Genomic DNA, 22687 nt, shown 5'->3' with positions numbered 1-22687 from the left:
AGACTCTCAGTAAATTAGGTATAGAAGAAAAGTATCTCAACACAGTAAGAGCCATATGCGACAAACCCACTGCCAATATCATCCTGAATGGGGAAAAGTTGAAAGCTTTTCCCATAAGAATGGGAACAAGACAAGGATGCCCACTCTTACCACTCCTATTTAACATAGTATTGGAAGTACAATCAGGAAAGAGAAAGAAATAAAGGGCATCCAGATTGGAAAAGATGAAGTCAAATTGTCCCTGTTTGCAGATGACATGATCCTACATACAGAAACCTAAAGACTCTACACAAAACCTCTTGGAGTTGATAAATGATTTCAGTGAAGTTGCAGGATGCAAAACCAACATGTAGAAAACAGCAGCATTTTTATACTCCAACAATGAATTAGCAGAAAAAGAAATCAAGAGAGCTAGTTACCATTTACCAAAAAAAAAAAAAAAAAAAAAAAAAAAATTAAAATACCTAAGAATAAAGTTAACCAAGGATGTGAAAGATCTCTACAATAACTACAAATCACTACTGAAAGAAATTAAAGAGGACACAGGAAGATAGAAAGATATTCCACACTCTTGGATTGGAAGAATTAACATTGTGAAAATGTCCATAGCACCCAAAGCAATCTACAGATTCAACACAATCCTCATCAAAATTCCAATGATATTCTTCACTGAAATAGCAAAAACAATCCTTATATTTCACATGGAGCAATAAAAGGCCCCAAATAGCAAAGCAATCCTGAGCAAAAAAAAATAAAAAAATAAAAATAATAAAACCAAAGGCATTACACTACCTGACTTCAAACTATACTACAAAACTACTGTATAGTAACCAAAACAGCATGGCACTGGCATAAATACAGACACATGGATCAATAAAACAGAATAGAGAACTCAGATATCAACCCACGTACTTAACAGCCAACTGATCTTCAACAAAGACATCAAGAACATACACTGGGGAAAGGACAGCCACTGCAGTAAATGGTGCTGGGAAACTGAATATCCATGTGTAGAAGAATGAAATTAGACCCATACACCTCACAATATCCCAAAATCAACTCAAAATGAACTAAAGATTTAAGTATAAGACTTGAAACTATAAAGCTCCTAGAAGAAAACATATAAAAGAATAAAACTAGACCCGTACCTCTAACCATATACCAAAATCAACTCAAAATAGATTAAATAATTAAATACATTTTCTAAAACTAACACATATTTGTTGAATAAATAAGTAAGTGGTAACTATTGATATGTCCATATAATATATGTGGACACTAAAAGCTCATAAAAGTAAAGTAGGCTTCTGGTCAAGTTGGCAGAATAGATGGTTCCCAGCATCACTCTCCCACAAATCAGCCAATTTACAACTTTTAAAAAGCAATGAAAGCCAAGCTGGTGCTGCTAGAGCTCAGGGGAAGAGGAGAAACCTACAGAGTTCATGAAGGCAGGAGAAGCCACGATGAGAGAAAGAAAGGGTCACTCCCACCATTTTGAGTCCTGGCCATTTCAAGGCTGGTGCTGGTGAGCACATGGAGCAAGTGGTGGCAAAGCCACAGCTATGCCCTTCCTATGAAGTTGCTTGGAGGTGGCAGGCGAGAAGAGGGCCTTAATGGCCCCCAGACCAGCAAGACCACTAACAGTGTTCCCTTGGACCCATATAGGTGCAAAGAGACACAGACAACAGGAAAAAGGAGCCACTCAGAGACCAGTGAGTCATTGCCAGGGACCAGTGCATGGCCTGCCCCATGGGAAGTGTTTGGAATGTGGGTGGTAGGGGAGACAATACAACTCAGGTAACACTGGGGCACAGCATGGACAGCTGATCTACCTTCCAATCAGCACAGGACAACTCAGTGGAGACTGGTCAGGAATATAGAACTGCAGGGGGTGCAGTTTGCTAAAAAGACTCAGGCCCAGACCAGAGTTTCCACACAACCCAGGTGTACTGGACCTCACAAAACCCAGAAGTACATAAAAGGTCAACAATTAAAACCTGAGCTGCACAAAAAGCCTTCCCCAGGGAATCAGCAGCAAAGCAGCAAATTAGCTCAACCACAGAGCTCAAGTGCTAGTCCCACAGGAAGTTCCCCCATATTAGAAGTCAGCAAAGGGCAACAAATTAGTTCCAGTGCAGAGTTTAAGTGGTGGGAACAGTGAATAATCCAACAAAAAACTGAAAGAAAAAACAAAATACCCACAGATCAGAGACAAAATTTGATATTAACTAGCAAAGGTCTCACATCACCAAAGAACACCTATAAAACCTAGAAGGGCTGGAAGCACCCTGAGCTCCTGAGCCAGGGTGGTGGGGGGCCAAAAGCTTCAGCCATGCCCCCCCCCCCATCTGCAACCAGCCCAGAGACGATCACCGAGCTGCCATAGGAAGCTTCCTGGGCCCCCAAGCTGGGGCAGTGGCGATCTGAGGGCCTTAGCCATGTCCCCTTGACATCAGCAACCAGCCCAGTGATGACCACCCAGCAGCTGCAGGATGCACCCTGAGCTCCTGATCCAGGGTGGTGGGGGGCCAAGGGCTTCAACCACACCCCCCTGACATCTGCATCCAGCCCAGCAATGACTGAGCCACTGCTGGAAGCCCCCTGGTCTCCCTAGCTGGAATGAGGGGTGGGTGCCATGGGCCTCAACCACACCTCCCCTCTTTCCTCCTCCTCCCGCCCTATTTCCTTCCCCCTTCCCCTCTCCCCTTCTCCCAACTGCTCTGCAACAGAATCTTAGAATGTAAAAATGTAATAATATTAATAAATAAATAAATTTTAAATAAAGAACAATTGATTGAAGGTTTTACTGAAATACAAATAAAAACATAGTAACTCTCAAAAAAAAAATAAAAAAGAAAAGTAAAGTACTTCATTCAGGTACACAGACTGTAGGTTCAAATTCATTCAGTCTTTCTGCAAAGCACAATTTGCACATGGGTCTTTTGAGATTTCTTTCTTCCTTCAACATTGCCTTAATGTTGTCTCAGCCTGATTCAGCATGTGTTATTTGGGGGGATGAGGTGGAGAAAGGAGATAAAGTATGTTGGAAGCAGGGAGCTGCCCTGAATGCAGGGGTCCCCTAGTGGGCACAGCTCTCATCCAGCTGCATCCAGCTGACGAAGCTTCATGAGATCAAAGAGAATTGTTTTGAAAATAGCTGGAGATGTTTTTGAGGAAGTCTAGACTTTTTGACCTTGGAGCATTCCTGAGACTTTGGGAGTGTGAGCTATTTCTGTAAACCCACGCATCCAGTTGCTTACACAGAACTTGTAACCCTTTGTTTAGACATGCACTTAGAAAAGTATATAAAGAGAAATGCCTGTTGAATAAAGCGTAGCAGCCCTCGAGACTGTTTGTCCTCCTGACCCCATCTTTTGTCTCTTGTCTCTTTTCTAATCCTGCGCTCGTTTTCTCACCCTGCCATCTCCAGCTGGCTTCCGGCTAAAGTATATTAGTATCATTTGTATTTTCTTGACTACTGCCTTGAAGGGGTGGACCCAGGCTTGGGAGGGGTGTCTATTTCACCAATTCCTATGGGAAACATGAGATATAGAAGGGTGCATGCATTCGAATGAGAATATGTAATTTAGACAGTGATGATGAAGTACAGTGAAGACTCTAGTGAATGCATTCTCAAGAGGTGTGATATTGCCCTCAGGGGATACAAATTGGCTCGTGGAGGAGCAAAAAAAGAAAAAAAAAATCCTATATATTACCATGGTTTGTGGCCCTACAAAGGGGCCACAGTATGTAATCAGATCTACATTGTATCTGTGGTATCAAATTTTCTTGGGGAGAGGGCAACTAAATTTTCTTGGGGAGAGGGCAACTAAGAGAAAAAAAATGTTTACAAAGCCTCCTTAAGGAGACAGTAATGAAAAAACCTTTGGAAAACACTACTCTAGTGGTAATTTCTTCTAGATGACCTTGATTTTAAAATCCTCACATTTGGTTCAAAAAATTTGATGCAGGATCAGCCATTCATGGGTTCACACAAGGTGTTTGATAGTTTAAAAAAACCAACATGTTTTAAACATGTATTCTTGAGTAGAAAGAAAACAAGGTAAATATTGAATCTGGGATTTCTTAGTACCTCCATGGGTTTAGCTCTACATGAAACTGAAGAGTGTGTGTGATTGTGTGTATGTGTGTGTGTGTGTGTGTGTGTGTGAGAGAGAGAGAGAGAGAGAGAAATGAGAGAGGGATCAAATGGGAGACTATGGGGGTGAACAAGACTGTGGTCTTTGAAGACATTTATATGTCATGCTCAAGGCAATGAGGAGTTACTGAAGAAATTTTAGCTGTATCACACGTGGTAGGCAATGTCATAGAGGCGAGCCATCATGGAGACAAGCTGTTTCCATCTTTCAGAAGAAAACTGTAGTGATCCAGGTAAGAATGAGGACAGCTTCGTGAGACATTTATAGTAGAACGATTGGGACTGGGTTACTAACTGGTCATAGGAACGGAAGGAGAGGAAAAAGGTGACTTCGAGCGTTCTGAGTAGTATGACTGCAGCAAATGATTTATACATGAAGTGTGTTTTAAACTATTTTTCAGGCTCTCTGATATGTTCTGGGCATACAAAAGTAACTGGGAGTTTAATGGAAGAGAGAGACAAGTGAACATACAATTATATTACAGTTGATAAGTGGTGCCATTCATTATGGTAAAGAATATATATAGGAGGGAAATAAAGGATAGATGGCAAGTGAGGAAAAATGATGTATTCAGTCCTAGACATAAAAGTCATTGAGAGTTTTAGGAACATACGTGCGAATTGAGGGTTATACTAAGAGGCAGCGAGGGCTGGAGAAACAGGCATCAAGCTTGGAATTGGAATGAAGTGCTGCCTGGCTTCATCACTTGTTAAGTTGGTGACTTCGGGGAAGTAACAATTTCATCATCTGAATAAATGGGATTTAGAGCACGTACACGGCAGAGTTACTGAAGATGATGATGGTAATAGATGACACGTTGTAGGACAGCAACTGGCAAAAAGGAATGCATCGCAGCTGGTGGTGCTGATAAGCGGTGGCATCGCACAGCACAGGTGAGGACTTCAGCACGAGATCTAGGCTGCAAGAATGTAGGCGACTGATGATGTTTCAGCGGCTGAGAGGCCATCCTGCACAAGTCTAGTGAGCAAGAGATGCTCTGACGAGTTCTAAAGGCCTTCCTGTTATCGGACGACTGTTCACCTCAGTGTCATCTGAACAGTTCCTCTGCCTTCAGGTAATAACAGGAATCTCTTAAAATTAGGCCTTTATGATTTTTTTCTTAGAATGCACATATTAATACTATTTGCACAGGGCATAGAAAGAATTTTATAACTTGTCTGTCATTAGGATGATGACTGCAACCATCTTCATGATACCATTTGAATGATGACAATAGCTATATTGAGATTTATCAAGAAAATCAATCATTAGTCACAAATGTCCCCTCAATATCAGAGGCTGACCTCTGAGCATGTGACTGAAAAAAAAGTTCAATTTGAGCAAAATCTCATTGGATCTATGGGAAGGATGAACCTTGGAGTCAGATAGTCCTTAGTTTTAGTCTTGGCTTTGTTCCTTAGTTCCTTGACTGAGTTTGGACAAGTTTTTAATCTTTCTGATCCTCAGTTTTCTCAAGGTTAAAGTGTAATCAGTAATAACTTATTTATACATTTATTGTGAGACTTATGTGAGATAAGAAAAGCAGAACAAGCATTCAGTGCCTGGCACCTAGTAGCTTCCAAGGTTTTTCCTGCCTCAGCGTCTTAATAGTCTCTCTCTCTTCTCAAAGAATAAGCACTTATGACACTTTTCGCCAAACTTTTAAGCTAATAATAACATTCATCTGTACCAACTCTAGATGCAAACTGAGACATAAAAACTGTGCTAGCACGTACACTCCGATTTTAGATTTAGTTGCTTGGGATGTAACGTGCCTGTGAATCACCAAGGGGCTGGGCTGCTGTCAGACAGCATTACAGCACGCACAGACTGTATTTACCTTCACTGTCTTTTATTCTTCTTCTCACTAGCAGAAGCCTGTGTTACAAGTGCTGCCAGAGAAACAAATCTAAGTATCTAATAATATAGCAAAATGCAATATTAATTAGAAGCAGCAAGATAAGCTACAATCCTGTCAAGAAATCAAATTATCAAGTAGATATTCCCACCTCCTTCTATATACCATTCCTTTTAAAGTATAAATTTCAAACTGAATGTGTTTAAAGATCTGGCATTTTTTTTTTTCTTGTACTGAAAAGTTTCCTTTCCTTATTAGGAGTGGAAGTTCTCTAATAAAGAGTGTTTATTGTTATAAACATTGATTACTTACCATCACGACACTCTCTGCATGTGCTTATTTATTCATTCATCTTTCCTCTCTTCTGACGTCTAAGTACACTGAAGGTCCAGGTCATATTTGACTTGCCTACTGCACATCACCTGCAACTAGCCCAATACCCCATGTGTGTTAAGTATTTAATAAAATGATAATGAAGCAGTGAATAAATTTGAGATTAATAAATTGAGACATACTGGATCTGTGAATACTGTTTGACATCTGAGGCTGCTACTCCTTCAGGTCACTTTATTACCACTTCTTGGATCCCTTATACATTTGTACCGTTGGAAATATGATTTTAAGAGTCATTAATATGTTATTTTGTTTCCCAAGATTTGGTTGGGTCCTTTGGGTTTCTACTCTCTGTTCTGCACAGTTTTCCTCTAAAATCTCATCCTGTCAGTGGCTCGGTCATGCCAACAATTCCCAGATTTACGTTTCCGATCTCTACCTCTTTCTGGAGTCCCACTTACATCACATAGTCACCTCACACTTAACATGCCCTCCAAATCCTGCTTACCCTCCTGAGCTCTTTATCTCAGTTAATGACATCTGCACTTATCCTGCTGCTTGCATTAGAAACTTTGGATCATCCTCAATCTCTCCCTCTATGTCCATATCTCATCAGTTCAAAACTCCTTCAAAAATTTCTCTTTTCCTCATTTGCTTAGCTCAGACTATCATTGCCTCTCATTTAGGCTGTTACAGTAATGAATAATATAGTTAAATTTTACTGAGCATAGTATCAGGATATACTATGCACTTTATGTATACAGAAATCTATGAGGTAGATGTTATTACTACTATTATTATTTATATTTTACAGGTGAAGAAAAAACAAGGTTCACTGAGATTAAGCACTTTTCCTAAATTTTCACAGCTGCTAAGTGTTGGGGCCAGGACGTGAACTTAGATCTGTTTGATTCCAGAACCTCCAACTTCTTCCAAATCTTCCTAAGTGTGACAAGATTCTCCCTTCTTCAGCCCTTGTTCCAATCCACACTGCCTTCCCCTTTCTTCTCAGTAATCTCTTAATGATTCTTCAAGACTCATCTCAAACATCACCTCTTGTACTCTTTCCAAATTCCACTAGGTAGAAGCAGATGCTTCTGTTGGAATTCCATAGCAGTTTTTACTCTTGTCTAACTTGGCCATTATTATTTTGTATTTTAATTATCAGCTTACATGCCCTCGAGAGCAGAAACCTCACCTAATTAATGTTTGCATGTACCATATCTGTACTGGAGCTGGTAGGTTTTTATTAAAGGCATGCTTCTATAACTACTATTTATTGAGGAATTTGATACTTGCTCTTTTATTTTAGTGGGCATTTTTTGTACTAAAATGTATAATTATGCATTTAAAATACCTTATATTTAAACTAAGTCCTCCCCTTTGGTTTACTATAAACAGTATAGGGAGGTTTGTACAAGCAGTTCCATCTTATTTGTCTTCCAAGTTTCCAAGTCTTTTATTTGGTACCTGGTGACCTCTACTTGCCCTAATAGCTTTGTTCTCACAACCTAAATATTTTCCTATGCTACCTTATATTTCTGCATTCTATTTTTCAAATTTTGCTTTCTGCTAGGCAACAGCTAAAGCGTTAGCACTAGTGTTTCACTCCTGTCTTACAACACGAATTTAGATGACATTTTTCATCTGTGACCAGCAGTGGAAACTTCAGATATGGGGAAGATATTTTGGGGCAGTGGAATATTATCATTTTCTTCAAACTACAACCTTTTATGTCTTTGAAGAAAGCTCTTTTTCATAGTCATTCTTCCAAAATTGGTAAAAAGCCCTTTGCAGTTCATGAAATTATGGTGTGACTGATGAATTATAAATAGGGACGTGTTCATCTCTGCCAAGATGCTTGAATTCTGAATTATACAAATCTCAGTCACTGTCTTCTTTTGGAGATGATAACACTTTATTTTTACACAGAGACAATGAAGGCTTATCTCACGCATCTCATTTGAAAATGTATATCTAAAAATAGAACAAAGCCATAAATATGTTCAGGTTCTGATTTAACTTATGAATCTCAAAGTACTAAGGATAAAACAAGTATCATGTCAAAATGTGTTAATATGAATATATTCTTGCAGCCATTTGATAAATATCAATTTTTGAATTGTTTTAAAAAAATAAAAATATTTATTAGTTACACAAATCTTCTGAGAAAAAGGAACAGTATTTAGAATATTAGTAAGTTAAAATGATCTGAGACTATTTTAAGTATGAGTATAATGAAACACATAATTCCGTATAGAATTCTTGGACAGATAGTACTTACGAATAAGTGCATATAGAATTTAAGTTTATATTCTCTATTCCTAAGTCAGATATTTCAAAAGCACTCCATTAACTAATGTTATTGCAAAATAAATAGTTCATTATCTACCTCCTAATGAAAACTTTTTTTTTTTTCCTTTTTGTCTTTTTTCGTGACCGGTAATGGGATCGCAACCCTCAGTGTTGCGCCCATACCGCAACCGGCAACGGGATCGCAACCCTTGGTGTCGCGCCTGCACTGCGCTCAACCAGTGAGCGGACCGGTCTGTCCATGGGATCCGAACCCTCGGCGGGAGCGCCGCTGCGCTCCCAAGTGCCGCACTCTACCAAGTGCGCCACTGGGCCGGCCCCTAATGAAAACTTTGATTTGGGGAGGAATTACTCTTCAAAATGAGTTCAAGCCTATTACAGGAAAGAAAATTATGAATATATTGGGCCGGCCAGGTGGCGCACTGCTACAGTGCGCCACTTGGGAAGTGCGGCGGCGCTCCCGCCGAGGGTTCGGATCCCACATACGGACTGGTTCCCGCTCACTGGCTGAGCGAGGTGCGGGTGCAACACTGAGGGTTGCGATCCCGTTGCTGGTCCCGGTCCGGTGCGGGTGTGACACTGAGGGTTGTGATCCGTTGCCGGACACGACAAAAGACAAAAAGGAAAAAAAAAAAAAGAAAATTATGAATATATTAGTAATGGGATGCAATAAAACATGCACTACATGTGGCTTGCTCATTTAGTCACACTTTATTTTATAGATGAGGAAACTGAACCCTTTGGTACTAAAGGTACAAGGACATCAGGTGAGTGAGCAGGTTCCAATCCAATTGCTTTGTACCTCAGTCCATAGCTTTTTGTTTCATAACACCACATGGCACCTTGTTTACTAAACATGATGTGAAGGGACTGAGAGAGTTAAGCAGAGAGATTGTATTTAGGAGGTAAAATTAGAATATAAACAAAACTGCAAACTCTAGACTTACTCTGTTTTGGCATGCAAATATCCATTTATTCAAGGGAAGAAATAATTAGAAAAGAATGTTAAGTATTCTGATTCCATTTATGCGGGTATTTGGCTGATTTAGTACAACTTGAATGAGAAAGGCTCAAAATGTTCTGGAACTACTTAAATATGTATATTATGGCCATGTATGTATATTATGGCTATGTGTGTATAACATTTCCAATTTGACCATTAATATACCCATTTTTTTTCTTTAGGGCATTTGTTCTCAGGTAGGCCACAGTTTTGTGCCCCTCCTCACAATGGCCCCAGAATCCTGTTTGATATGTTGTAAACAAAGGAGCCATTCTTCAGAGTAGACTATTTAAAACATGTAGGAACTTTTATTTTTTTTTTTGGTTTACAGTGGCTGAGGATTATCATCAAGTTCAGATATCTAAGATTTCAACCTGTATTCACATGTTGGTATTTTTTTTTTTTTTTTTTTTTTTGTCCTTTTTGAGACCGGCCACACTGCGCTCAGCCAGTGAGCACTGTGAACGCACCGGTCATCCCTATATAGGACCTGAACCCGCAGCGGGAGCGCTGCTGCGCTCCCAGCGCCGCACTCTCCCAAGTGCGCCACGGGCTCAGCCCCACATGTTGGTATTTTTAAGAGTAAATAAATAAAATCCAGTGGCTTAGATAAAATTGGACTACTGTGGTAACACCTTCCACAACTATCTACAGTCCACCTTCATCAACTGTATACTTTTTTTAGGAAAATATTCTCTTGCACAACTAATTATCTTTTTTGGAAATGAAACCCTCCCCTCAATATAAGTTCTGTGTTATAATAATCTTTGCGTTTCTTAAGAAGAATTCTAGTTAATATTAATTTTCATGTCATATATTATAGGTTTATAGGCATTTTAAACTAGTAATGCCATTTCAGTTGAATTTGAGACCTGAGAAACATTTTTCATAGTAAAAGTAAATAAATATCTTGAACAAGAGTTTAGTATGTTTAATTCTTCGGAAAAGTATTAAATATTTTAGGTATTCTTTCTCCATCAGAAGCATAACATATTTATCCATTTTTATGGAACATTTATCCTGTGCTATGCGCTGAACAAAGCAAGTGAAACAGACATGAGTTCTTTCCTGTAGAATATTCTGGCAAATGCAAAGAAGCTGCTATGACAGGAAAGCCAAAAAAAGTCTTTCTGCAATCAATAGAATGTTAAACGGAAGTTAAACATTTAGAAGCTCAGTTTTCAGAAATTATTTTGAAAAAATTTGATAAACATATTCATTCACACCTTTATTCAATTTGATTTCCTGACATTAAGAAAAAAAAGACCACGGACTTTTTGTTTGGAAGAGGAATTACAAGTAGTTAAAAAAAATCAAGAGAAAATTTGATATGCGTGTTAATAGTTAAAACAATTACCCAGAATTATCACTGTTTCATTGATGAGATGACTGAGCATTACTTTAAAGCCTGCTTTCCCTTCAACCAGCCAACAACACTCATATACTTAAACAAATTTTCCTGTGCCTAGTTAGCTTGCGTTATCACCCTCCCTTCCATACATCAGTATTTAGTAGAACCGCACTTCTGTTTGTCCAGTCTTCCTGTACACCGGATAGGAGATTTGCTCAATTGTTCAAATTCAAGCCATAATGGTCTAATTTTTATGCATGTGTTAACTCTGAAATCTTATATTTTCTATGCACACTGGGAATTGCTTTTTAAAGGTTGGCTAAGTTATGGTGTAAAGAAGATCTGACACCAGATTTATTAATTTCCTATTGGTAACTGAACTTACTGGTTTACTTATTTACTCATTCCCTCATTTATCCATTTTTGAGTGTGTAATATGTTCTAGGTACTCTCTCTAGCTGTGAGGATATAACGTAGAATAAGATATGGCTTCAGACTCAAGAAATTTATTTTCTTCTGTTACCATCTGACCTCCGTGACAATAAACGATATTAGCCATTGCTCCAAGGATCTTAACAATACCTCACCTGCCCTTATCCAGTGTAAATCATACAATTTATATTACTTTATACATGCTATCACCAAAGTTTAAGAACAATGTATGTCATGAAGAATACTAATATTTTCTTTTCTTTATTTATTTTTCAAGAATACTGATTTTTTATTCTTCTGAAATTTCTATGTCTTATAAGTTGATAGAAAGGATAAACTGTGAAGGCTTTTTTTAAAAAAAAGAAACAAAGCTTTATTGAGATATTATTGACAGGTAAAAATTCTATATATTTAAGGAGTACAATTTGATGTTTTTGATATATGTATACATTGTGAAATGATCACCATAATTCAGTTAAGTAATGTATCTATCACCTCTACATAGTGAGCATTTGTCTGTGTGTGGTGAGATTTAAGATCATTCCTCTGAGCAAATTTCACGTGTACGATACAGTATTAACTATTGCTACCATGCTGTACATTAGATCTCCAGAACTTATTTATCCTGCACAACTGAAACTTTGTACCCTTTGACCAACTTCTCCCCCTTTTCCCATCACCCCAACCTCTGGCAACCACCATTCTATCCTGTTTTTATAAATTTGACTACTTTAGATTTCACATATAAGTGACATCATGAAGTATTTCTCTTTCTGAGTTTTGCTTATTTAGCTTAGCATAATGTCTTCCCCCTCCATCCATCTTGATGCAAATGCCAGGATTTCTCTTTTTAAAAGCTGAATAATGTTCCATTATATATAAATATACAACATTTTCTTTATCCATTCATCTGTTGAAGGATATTTAAGTTGTTTCCATATCTTGGCTATTGTGAATAATGCTTCAGTGAACATGGGAGATCCTGTTGTTAATTTCTTTGGATAAATACTCAGAAGTGGAATTGTTGGATCATATGGTAGCTCTATTTTTAACTTTTTGAGAAATCTCCTTACTGTTTTCCACAATCTATAAGGTCTTTTTTTTGAAGTTGAAATACAAGTTTTAGCAGTGAATGGTGTGGAAAGGCCTGGGGTAGGTAGGTGGGGTGGTGAAGATTGTCATGATTTCCAAACTCCTGAGCAAGTGTGAAGTTAGAAGAGTACCTCTTTGGCAAAGTTTACTTTTGAAGATATGTCATACTATTAAATGTACAAAAAACAGAGGAGAGGCAATAGAATGTCACAAAAAATCTTTCAAACTTAGAAAAACTTGGTAATTTAAAAGTACTGAAGGTAGTAAGAATTTTGAAGCTGAAACAGAACTGAGGTATCATCTAGTCTAATAATGTCTTTTTAAAGATGAGGAATCGAGAAACACAGAGAATAAGTAGCTTGTATAATTTTCTATAATTCACCAAGAGCTAAATAAATTTATATAACTAAACTGGGAAATCCAGAACTGAAACCCAAGTTTCTTAACAATGAATTCAGTATTCTTTCCATTGCATGGAATAAAAGGGTTTTTTTGTTTTATTGGTGACACTTATTGGTTTATTCATTTATTTTTTTCTGGGCTTCCTTAGTTTCAGAACTGGAGGAATGGTTGTTTAGCAACTTAGTCCTTCTTAGCACCTGAATGTGTATGATTGGTTATGTGATGTCTCATACTGCTCATCTTTTAAAAGTGGAAAACACTATAGACAAAATGCCTGGGATCTTATGAACCATAGATTGTGACAAAATTTATCATTCTAGGTACCAATAAAATGTAATGGTTCATGAAATAAAGAATTCAGTGGTATGAGAACTAGTGAATCACTAGGAAGAGAGGGAAAGCTTTGCTTCAATAGAAAGGTCATATTTACTTTAAGCCAGGAGAAGACATGAATATTTAAAAACGAATCCAGGAGGGGAAATCATTTTGAATGTTTTCTTTCTTCATAAATATAAGGCTCATGTCATAATGATGAAGGGATCAATTCAACAAGAGGATATATATACACACCCAACTTCTCAGCACACAGTTATATAAAGCAACTACTACTGGACCTAACAGGAGAGATTGACTCTAACACAATAATAGTTGGGGGCTTTAATATCCCATTTTCAGCAAAGGACAGATCATCCTGACAGAAAATTAACCAGGAAACATCAGAATTAATCTCTACTACAGGCTGACTTAGCCTAACCAACATTTCTAGAACATTTCATCCAACAGCTGCAGAATACACATTCTTCTCAGCAGTAGATGGAAAATTCTGTAGAATAGACCATATGTTAAGATGCAAAATAAGTCTCAATAAATTTTTTTTTAAAAAGTAAATCATAGTAACTACCTTATCTGACCACAATGGAACAAAACTAGAAATCAACAACAAAAGTGATACTAGAAACTGTATAAGTACATGAAAATTAAACAATATGCTTCTAAACAATGAATGGGTCAAAGAAGAAATCAAGAAGGAAATTTTAAAAATTCTGGAGACAAATGAAAATGAAAACATAACATAGCAGAATCTATGGGATACAGTGAAAGCAGTTCTAAGAGGGAATTTTGTAGCAATAAATGAGTACATAAGAGAAGAAGAAAGACTCCAAAATAAACAACCTAACATTACACCTGAAAGAGCCGGAAAAACAAGAACAAACCAAACCCCATATCAGTAGGAGGAGAGAAATAGCAATGATCAGAGCAGACATAAATGAATTAAACTTTAAAAACCAATACAATGGAACAAAGAGTTCATTTTTCAAAAAGATAAACAGAATCAATAAACTTTTACCTAGACTAATGAAGAAAAAAGAAAGAAGACTCAAAATCAGAAATGAAAAAGGGAACATTACAACTGATACCACAGAAATACAAAGGATCATAAGAGACTACTATGAACTACACGCAAAAAAACTGGAAAATCTAGAAGAAAAGGATAAATTCCTGGACATATACAACTTACCAAAGTTGAATCATGAAGAACTAGAAAATCTAAACAGACGAATAATGAGTAATAAGATTAAAGCAGTAATAAAAAGCCATCCAACAAAGAAACTCCCAGGACCAGATGGCCTTACTGGCAAATTCTACCAAAGATTTAAAGAGCTAACACCAATTCTTCTCAAACTCTACCAAATACCTGAAGAGGAGGGAATACTTACAAACTCATTCCATGAGGTCAGCATTATTCTCATACCAAAATCGGAAAAAGACACCCCCCCACACACAAACTACAGACCAATATCCCTAATAAACACAGATGTGAAGGTCCTCAACAAAATACTAGCAAACAGAATCTAGAAACACACTGAAAAAAATCACACACCATGATCAAGTGGGATCGATCCCAGGATTGCAAGGGTGATTCAACATACGCAAATGTATAAATGTGATACACCACATCAACAGAATGAAGGGAAAATACCATATGATCATTTCAATAGATGCAAAAAAAAGCATTTGATAAAATCCAACATTTCTTCATGATAAAAAAAAACCTCAAAAAATTAGGTATAGAAAGAATGCACTTCTACACAATAAAGGCCATATATAATAAACCCACAGTTAATATCATAGTGAATGGACAGAAATTGGAGGCTTTTCCTCCAAGATCTGGAACAAGACAAGGATGGCCACTTTACTCACTCTTACACAAAGTAGTACTGGAAGTTCTAGCCTGTACAATAATAAGGCAAGAGAAAGCAATAAAGGGCATCCAAAATGGAAAAGAGGAAGTAAAACTGTCCTTATTTGTGGATGTCACGAACCTATACATAGAAAACCCTAAAGACTCCACTAAAAACCTACCAAAACTAATAAATGAATTCAGTAAAGTGGCAGGATACAAAATCAACACACAAAAATCAATATCCTTCCTATACTACAACAACGAAATAGCCAAAGAAGAAAGCAAGAAAGTAATCCAATTCTCAATAGCTATCAAAAAATGAAATACCCAGGAGTAAATATAACAAAGAGGTGAAAGACCTCTAAGAGGAAAACTATAAAACATTGGTGAAAAAAATTGGAGGAGACACAAATAAATGGAAAGATATTCCATGTTCATGGGTTGGAAGAATTAACGTCATCAAAATGTCCATATTACCCAAAGCATCTACACATTTAATGCAATCCCTATCAAAATTCCAATGACAGTCTTCAGAGAAATAGAAAAAAAACAGTCTTAAAAAATTGTACGGAATCACAAAAGACCATATATAGCTAAAGCAATCTTGAACAAATAAAACCAAAGTTGGAGGTATCACACTTCCTGACTTCAAAATAAAACTATAGTAACCAAAACAGCATGGTACTGGCATAAAACCAAATTGACCAATGGAATAGAATGGAGAGCCCTTAAACAAACACACATACTTAGCAGCCAATCAATTTTCTACAAAATTACCAAAAATATTCAAGGCGGAAAGAACAGCCTCTTCAACAAATGGTGTGCTGGGAAAACTGGATATCCATGTGCAGAAGACTGAAAATAGACTCCTATCTCTCACCCTACACAAAAATAACTCAAAATGGATCAAAGACTTTAATTTAAGACCTTTATAAGTTTTGTGTCGTGAAGAAAGACCTTCCTTTTCCTTATATATTAACTGAGCTACATATGAATACTGTAAGATGTATAATTTATATTACACAACTTACAATTTATAACTAGAGTTCTAGAGTCCATTCCTTTTGGGATCTGCTTCTCTCTGGTTACTAGAAATTTATAGCTTGATTTCTGTTTCATGCCTATGTTATTTCTGATTTTGTGTTTTTTCTAAATTAAAAGGCTAAAGCCAGTACTTTCAATATACCATCTTCAATTTAAACTTTTGGGTGGTAGTCAGGAATTGTTGTTGGACTGAGTAGTTTTCAAAAGTTTCTGGTACATTTCTGACTTTAGAAATCTGGGATAGGAATCTCTTTCCATATGCATATACACTATTTTTTGAGCCTCTTCAAAACATGTTTGAGTGGGTTCTTGAATATTCCTGATGATAGTTTCTCTTGTTGAACTGTCAATGTTAATCTGAAAAGTAAAATTACAGGTAGGGCATAAGCAAACATAATTGAAGACAGACACATATAATTGAAAGGTTTAATTTATGGGCCGGTCCCGCGGCTCACTCAGGAGAGTGTTCGGACCCTATATAGGGATGGCCGGGGTGCTCACTGGCTGAGCGTGGTGCGGACCACACTGTGCCAAGGGTTGTGATCCCCTTACCGGTCAGAAAAAAATAGTTTAATTTATTCTCCCCTCTGCTTTTCAGCACAGTAGAGTAATTTTGTTTGCAGTTTCATAAGTATCTAAAAAGACGTAAAAGAGAGAAACTTTTTGCTTTTTTAAGAGTAAATATCCATGTCCACATCCCAGAAGAAAAAGAAAACCAAAAGGCCTAAGACCAGGGAAGTCCCGGTAACCATTGCTTACACAGGAGCTGGCAAGTGGCTTGTCGGTGGCAGTCTACAAACAAAGGAATCTGTGAGATGAAGTTCTCTTTTTAAGGAAAAGGGAAGTTGGTGCTATTTTAAAATTTATCTTCCTTAATAGTCACAAATGTTGATTTAACTAAATATGCCCTGAAATGGGAAGAAAGTGAGGAGAAGTGAAGAAATAGAGGGAAGAAGTGGTTATTTCAATGAAACAAATATTTTCCAGACAAGACTTTTGGGGAAGAAGTCAGTGATGTCATTCTGTCCCACACGGTAGAAATCTTACATGCCATCCTCTGTCCTTACCCTGTAGCAGGAATTGTCACTTCTCATTCTCTCTCCATCAGGAGGAGTCTCAGTGCATCTGTTTCACTTGTGACTCTTTATTTTCTTTAGGCAGTTGTAAGTGATTGGCAGTAACATCAATGTGAATGTCTGCTGGGTTTGGTAGTTGTTTCTTTTTAATTTAATTTAAAAAACTTTTAGGGATAAAAAGTAATAAACTAATAGAGTGTCAACTGTATTACAGCTACTTTATACAGATAACTGTATCACAGATACTTTGTATGATCTAGTATATTACATCTACTTCGCACAAAATCCTACTAAGTTTTCCATTTTACTTTTGAGGAAACTGATACTTAGAGAAGTAAATTACAAAAGATAACATAATAGCAATGGTTGGGTTAGGAATCAAACCTGAGTTTTGTTTACCAACACACCACCCCCCTCCTCTGGGAACCAGAGGTCTGTTCTCTCCTTCTGAAAGATCAACGTATTAATTGTGGTCTGTCTTTCTTTCTTTCTTCTCTCTGTCTCTCTTTTACTCGTTCTTTGCTTCCACTTATGAATGAGGACATGTGGTATTTCTCTTTCTTTGTCTGGCTTATTTCACTTAACATAGTTTTCTCCAAGCTCATCCATGTTGCTGTAAATAGCTAATTTTAAATTAAGGTCAGCAGCAAGCTCCGGGGGGGGGTGGCAAAGACTTTGCCCAACACCAGTGGGGATGTCCACATGCCTGTTTATGGTACTCATAGTTCTTGCTGGCAAGGCCAATTCAAGGACACCCCCCAACTTTTTTTTTTTTAACTTTCCTGAAATTAAGATAATTTAATAAGGAGAGGTTCTGGAGGCAGACAGGCCTAACTTTGAATCCTAACTTTATTAACAGCTGTGTGATACTGAACAAGTTAATTAACCTCTCAGATTCTTGGGGTTCTGTAAAATGAGGTTAGCAATACTGAATCTACAGCATTTTAGGAGATACTGGATGTAAAATGCCTGCATGTATGGATGCTTGACAGATGTAGCACCCTGCCAGGGATGTGCTAATTTCTGTTTCCCATCATCGTTGGGTAGTTACCTCTCTAGGGGACTGTGGCTGGATGTAAATCTTGTAAAGCTTCTTTGCTGTAGAAATTCTGCTCCACCGTGAGGAAATTTTCTTATAGGTTTCACAAGCCATCCAAAATTTAATATTCTCATCACTGTGCTCCATTTTTACAAATGCTGCGAAGAATATCGGACCATCTAAAAGAAGTAGAGAAAACATTTTATTTTCATGTCTTGAAATTATCAGAAAACCAAGCAATTATTTAGCACAGCTTAAAACAAAAGTCTGAATAAGAGTTCCCAAATTATTTAACAAGTGAATACTTTATATCTATATCTATATATCATACAATTAGATCTATACCTCTGAAGCATGTTTGGACAATGCCAATCATTAGTGAGGGTACCTCTTTATTCTGACTCACACACACCAAAATGCTCACCAGTGTGGATACGTCTAGAGCAGAAAGACAAGAGATGTCACAAGGATCCAGAGAAGACGGAGCTTTGATCATGAAGCTGACATGAAAAGTCTATGACCTCATGCCAACCTGGAGGGTGACAGCAGGGGTTAGAGTCTAAACAGGCAGCTCAGGGTTGGAAGGAAAATATCCAAGCTATGTGGGAGTAATACTCTGATGAGGTTGAACACCCTGGAGTATTTCTCAATGTCCAGTTAGAGCAGGAGAACACAGATAAATGAAAAATTCAACTTCAGATTCATGGTTTATGGTTCAAACCAGAAGTAAGGGACCAGACAAAGAATGGAAATCAGACGAGATGTTGGAAACTACCTCAGTATCTTGTACAAGAAAAATGAGACTTGATTCCAGAAGATGGTTACCCTCAGCTTTGCTCTTCAACTGCCTTTATGACATGGTGGATAAGGGTAAGTGTGGGAGGAGATTTTTGACTGAGTCTAGTGTTTGAACAAAAGGGTTTAGGTCAGCTCTAACAAATCTCACACACTAGTCAGAATCTTTGGGAGGACCAAGTATTGTCAAAGTTTAAGATGAACACTTTGAAATGAATATTAAACTTCCTTTGGTGAGTAGAAAATCTCTTGTCATATCTGAGGAACTGAATTGCTAAATGATAAAACAACAATGTAGCTTTCAAATGGTGTTAACAGAAATGTGTTAACATTGATGTGTTAACAAGGTAGGCACACTGAATACATGACCAGTTAGAGACTGTTAGCACAGAATTTTTAAACAAAAAACTGTACATCATTTAATGTATTCAACTTGATGAACTTGTAGGTAAGTGCATACCCATGAAACCATCACCATAATCAATGCCACAAACACATCTTGATCAGCATCATTAACTGCTAAGAGAAATAGTGGTAATGAGAAGGAATAGAAATAATGAGTAAAATCCTCTTTTCCTGGGTCTTCCCATAAGAAATTAGGTCCAGCTTTCTAGAACTAGAAAGCCAGGCTCCTTGACTCCTTGGCTTCTACTGGCTGTGTCAACAGTGATATAGAAATAAAGATAACAAAGTATTTTGTATTCAAGAAAAATAATTCAAATAGAGGTGGATTTCTTCTAAGGAAGCATTACAATTGGAGAAATCTGTTCATCTGCAAGAAATAGGGCATCCTATTAGAGCATGGCTTACTATTGTCATGTGAGCAAGTGTAGCCTTCACGACACTAGGTGGGAGATGGTCCGATGAGAACATCACCTGAGTTGAGAGGACAGATGCGATCGGGATAGACTACGTACAGAAATGCAGCAGTGGAAATGATATATTAGATATTTCTATCTAATGCGGGAATATATTTCATCTTAGATTTCAAACAAGTTTATTTTCACATTAAAGTGCCTTTAAGTTGTACCTTGGCCTCACCATAGACACAAAGAGCCAGGAGCAGAGAACACAGATGTAGCAATTTGTGTTCCTATTTCAGATATAGCTGAATGGATGGGAAACAAAAAATAAAGTCATTTCTAGCTTAACAAGTAAAGTTGGAAGCCAATAATTTTCAGTGTGTATTGAAAGAAACAGAGTTCTGTCAAATAAAGAAGCAATTGATATACCTTGTACTTAGAGGAATTTTGACTGAGGCCTTCATTAGGAACAAAAAATAAGGATCCCAAAATAAATGAGTGATGGAAAAGGAAAAAATGAGACACCAGGTGAAATCTACAGATCATGGAATGAGAGTCAGCCACACAGGTTATAGGGTTGGGTGGAAGGGTGAGTGGGGTAGGGAGATAATTTGGAAACCAGTATTAGATTCCAAGTTATGATATTCTGAATTTGTGTTTATATTTATGTTTAGCTTAATTGTATAGTAAAATGTTTATAGATTCTCATTCCAGAACCTACCTGAATCTATGTTTGTCTTCTCTAATTCCCTACTGATAAAGTGGAAGAAGTATCCCTGCTTTTTTCAGGTTGGCCAAATGGTTCCATAATTCTTGATTTCTTCAAGTCCTTTGCTAATGAAGCCATCCATGCATTGTGATATATATTTTTTATATTTTTCAAACTACAGCATTGTATGTATACTGGATATATACACAAGAGCACTTCCAAAGTTTGTGGAAAAATAGAATTAAAAGATAATACGAATCTTTCCATGAAGTTTTGAAGATCTCTTGTATATAGCATTTTCTATATACTATATAAAATATGGTGTATTGTAGGTATTTGATGTGATAGATTGTGTAGGTGTAGGGACCCCATGGGCGCCCGAACAGGGACACACCCTGACAATATGGCGCCCTTCCTGGTTCTTCTCCACAGTAAACAAGCCCACCCACACCAAACCTCAGCCAGTCACAGGTCAAGGCTCACCTCTGGCCCAGCCCCGTCCAATCAGTTACCACCCCGTCCACTCTCTCTCCCGCCCCGGAACACAGCACCCTATAAATGTACGCACAGGCCTTGAATAAAGCGGAACCTCGTTGGCGAACTGTTAGCCCGGGTCTCGCGTGTTTCCTTCGTCCATGCGCCCCTACATTTTGGTGCCGAAACCCAGGAAGGAATTCACCCTGCAACAGGGGACTCCTTCCTCAGACCTCCTCGGACTCCTCTGCCACCCCCCGGGACTGACGGTCCACCCCCGTCCATTTTCTCCAGCTCTGGCTTCCTTCACCCACCACCGGCTCATCCGTTAGGTAAGCCCCCTTTTCCTTTTGTCAGGCTTGTAGATTGTTTAAACCTTCACCCTAATCACATTCCCCCAGCCCCGGCATTGATACGTTCCCGGCCCCGGAGGCTGAACCTCCCATTCCTCCCTCTCTCTTTCTCTCACTCCTTTTAACCTTCCTCCTTCCTGGGTTCATCCTTGAACCCATCTAACCTTCCTCCTACTGGGTCCAGGACCCACCATCTGTAAAACCCTAACATGTTAGGTCCCTCCGGCTCCTCCGGCATTTTGCCTAAGGGTAGCATGGGTCTAGGTGACGACCTACACCCCCTTCCCTCCTGGGTTCCTGGAACCCATCTCCTGAGAATGGCACAACTCATTGGGGGCGCCCTCTGAGCTCTGTCCCTCTCATCCGGCCGGAGGGCTCATACTAATCCTCCTCATTTTGAAACTTCTCTCTCTCTCTCTAATCCTCTTCAGAATGGGAGCTTCCGCCTCCTCCCTCCAGGGTGATTCACCCTTACAATGTCTCTTAAACAACCTCACCACCCTATCCCTCAAGCCTGACATTAAACCCAAACTCCTCACTAAATTTTGCACGCAAAATTGGCCTTATTATCCCTTAGATAACCAAAATAAGTGGCCCCCTGAGGGTACACTTGATCCCGACATTCTCTGGGACCTATTTAATTACTGCCAGTGCCTGAGGAAATGGAAAGAGATTCCATATGTGGAGGCTTTCTGCCTGCTTGCCCAAAATCCCTCTCTCTGTCTCACCTGTTCCCCTTCCCAGGTTCTTCTTGCTTCCAAACCCCCTCCATCCTCACTGCCTCCACTACCCCCTACTCCTGATAATTTTGACCCTGTGGACGAACCCCCTCCACACAGGTCTCCTTCTCCTGTAACTTCCTCTGCTTCCCAACCCCCTCAGTTAACTCCACTTCATCTGTGTTCTGTGCCCGGCCGGCAGGCCGGTAAACAGCCCTGGTCTCCGGGGCAGCCGCTGAGGGGTGAGGGGCCCCCTAGTCAGCCTGTTCTCCCTCCTGCCTCTTCCTCCCCTGTTTCTTCCAGCCCCGATTCACTGCCATTTCCTGTCCCCCAACCCCCACAGGCAGCTCCGCCGCCATCTTCTTTTCCTCCGTCACCATCTTTTGTCCAGCCATTTTCTAGCCCCACCTTACCGCCATCTTGTTCCCTGCCAGCTCCTATTTCACCTGCCCTGGCACCCTCCTTTAGTCCCCCTGTGACTCGTTCCTGGGGACTCCTCCCTTCCTCTACCATTGCTCCTCTCCGCGAGGTAGCTGGTGATGAGGG

The 22687-nt window shown here is 38.7% G+C and overlaps 1 protein-coding gene across 1 annotated transcript in view; it reads right to left on the bottom strand.

The window, feature by feature from the left end:
- Window positions 1-16344: 16344 nt before the first annotated feature.
- The window catches only part of RGS13 (regulator of G-protein signaling 13), a 25162-nt gene continuing 18819 nt past the window's right edge, over window positions 16345-22687 (bottom strand). The window contains exons 3-4 of the mRNA XM_008568040.1: window positions 18301-18467; window positions 16345-16530 (exon numbers count right to left, since the gene is read on the bottom strand). Coding sequence (XP_008566262.1) covers window positions 16345-16530; window positions 18301-18467 — 353 coding nt within the window. The remainder of the gene's footprint in view (window positions 16531-18300; window positions 18468-22687) is intronic.

Source organism: Galeopterus variegatus, unplaced genomic scaffold (genome assembly GCF_000696425.1).
Source record: "Galeopterus variegatus unplaced genomic scaffold, G_variegatus-3.0.2 Scaffold368, whole genome shotgun sequence".
Classification (NCBI taxonomy): Eukaryota; Metazoa; Chordata; class Mammalia; order Dermoptera; family Cynocephalidae; genus Galeopterus; species Galeopterus variegatus.
Note: the sequence above shows the minus strand (reverse complement) of the source record. Positions and strands in the feature narration are given on the sequence as shown.